The sequence below is a fragment of the Saprolegnia parasitica genome (assembly GCF_000151545.1).
Source record: "Saprolegnia parasitica CBS 223.65 unplaced genomic scaffold supercont2.239, whole genome shotgun sequence".
Lineage (NCBI taxonomy): Eukaryota > Oomycota > Saprolegniomycetes > Saprolegniales > Saprolegniaceae > Saprolegnia > Saprolegnia parasitica.
The window spans coordinates 1-1,986 of record NW_012156633.1 but is presented as its reverse complement, the minus strand read 5'-3'; the positions used below and the strand labels follow the sequence as shown (position 1 = coordinate 1,986).

Sequence of the window (1,986 nt, the reverse complement as noted above, 5' to 3'; positions counted from 1 at the left end):
CAGGACGATGCGCGTTGTGTCAGATCGGAAGACGATGAAGCACGAGCGGAGCTACGCGTAGCGAGCCATGCGTGGTGTAGACGTGCGAGAACCATTCGATGGTCAACGAGGAGAGCCTTGACTGTCGGGTGGTCCTTAAAATACCGTACCGGTAGGAGAAGTTGTTAAAGAACCTTGCCGGCTGTTGCATCGGGTTGTTATCGACAAGCTACTTCAAGGAACAACTTACCGGCTGTTGCTTGCTTGAAGGTCGATACAGTCAAAGCTCCATAAGGGCATACTGTGGTACTTATCAATTCGACAGGATTATTAATTGTGCAGAGGTCGTATTTTTAATGCCGCATATCACACGTTGACAACAAGGATACGGTGGATTGCACGAGCCTCGGGGGGCGGCTCTTTTGAAAATGACGCGTGGTCAGGGACACTGGACCAGGGATTGGTTGCGGCCGTTGGGTGATAGACGTCGAGGATGTGGATCTTCTCTTGGATCTCGATCTTTGATTTTGTACCACGGATCGCAGCGCCCCACGATGGGCCCTTGTTTTTGGACTGCTCGGACTTCTTGCGCTGCATGGTGCAAAATGAGATATGCTCTTATGTCTTCGAGCTATGCTCTTACGTCTTCGAGTTATGCTCTTATGTCGACTGCCAATCCAGAGGCGCCACCTCCGCTGCTTCAAAGAACGCACACGCCAGACCTATTTTATAAAAATATTCTGGTGATATATTAGGCCGAGCGTTTTATCGAGTTTCAGTGGTATGCTCTTAGAGAGCTTTGACTGTAACACCTAAAACATATGTACTACCACGGCGCCATACCACGCAGATGATAATGTCAAAGGTCCTAGGTGCTCGCGAGTAAACCGAGCGAGAAGTGCACGGTTGGACTGGCATGAGACGAGATTCAATCCACCACGTCAAAAGTCGTGTCGAGTTGCTTTATGGATTATTTCCACCGTTAGGAGACATTGCATGCGTGGCGCCTTGGTGAAGCACGTAAAGGGAAGCAGCCAAGGGATTGGCATCGAGTGACACCTGTACAATGCTTTTTGTGCAGCAGCTTTAATTACCCGAACCATCACATGTCTGGTCGTTTCCAGTGGTTTCGATTTTTCACCGAATATAACGCTTCCGGTGTTGCGTCATCAGGGCGATTTTTTTATGGCCCATGACACAACGTCTTTGCACACGCCATGAGCCCACCAAACAACCCAGAACAAATGCTGCGGCGGCGCGCCCAGGTGCGCATCAACCAGCAACGCTACCGTCTCAAGCTGCACGACACCAATACCGCTCGGGTCCGGGACGTGGTTGAGCTCACGCAGGACATTGCGCGCTGCCAAGGCCGCATCGAGATCCTTACGCGCAGCGTTTTGCGCTTGCACGAGCCCGAGGTGGGCGTCGTGCTCGAGTACTTTCGCCTCTTTCGCTCTGGGTACGCGCCGCGCCTGCCCCATCTCCACGAGCAGCAAGTTGCGTTTGTCAACGCCGTCATGGAACCCAACTTGATCTTCCAAGGCGAGGTGCGTGCGCGAGCACAATAGGTAGTTTGCATGCGAAGGACGCGTAGGCTCGTGTGGAGAAGCTATGGGAGCAATGGCGTCTCTCGCATGTTCTCTTTTCTACGTACGAGATGGAGCCGGCGCGCATCGACAGCGTTTCCGTCGAAGCGACAACGGTCCTTCGCGTCTCGACTACAATTCGATTGGGTCTGACGTGGCGCTCCGTGACGGCCCTTTTCCCCCAGGCTGCGGACCATCCCCACCTCGCAAGGCGGCTTGTCGGTCAGGTGCTGCTCCTACCTCTCGTGCACCACTTTCACTTTAACGAATCAAGACGCGTGGTCCAGCTCGACACAATGGCAGCGACACCAATTGCCCTCAGTAACCTCTTGGGCAACCTCGACGACACTGTGACGTGCTAAAGCAGTCGGCTCTTGGAAAACGCCGAGATGAACGTCCATGTAGAGACCGAGTAACAAAG

The 1,986-nt window shown here is 53.3% G+C and overlaps 1 protein-coding gene across 1 annotated transcript; it reads left to right on the top strand.

Moving 5' to 3' along the window:
• Nucleotides 1–1,223: 1,223 nt before the first annotated feature.
• SPRG_16171 (hypothetical protein) lies at nucleotides 1,224–1,927 on the top strand (the record flags this gene model as incomplete). Its single annotated transcript, XM_012355400.1, has 2 exons — nucleotides 1,224–1,526; nucleotides 1,574–1,927. 2 exons carry the CDS (start codon nucleotides 1,224–1,226, stop codon nucleotides 1,925–1,927), a joined length of 657 nt encoding a protein of 218 aa, XP_012210790.1.
• Between the last annotated feature and the right edge of the window lie 59 nt (nucleotides 1,928–1,986).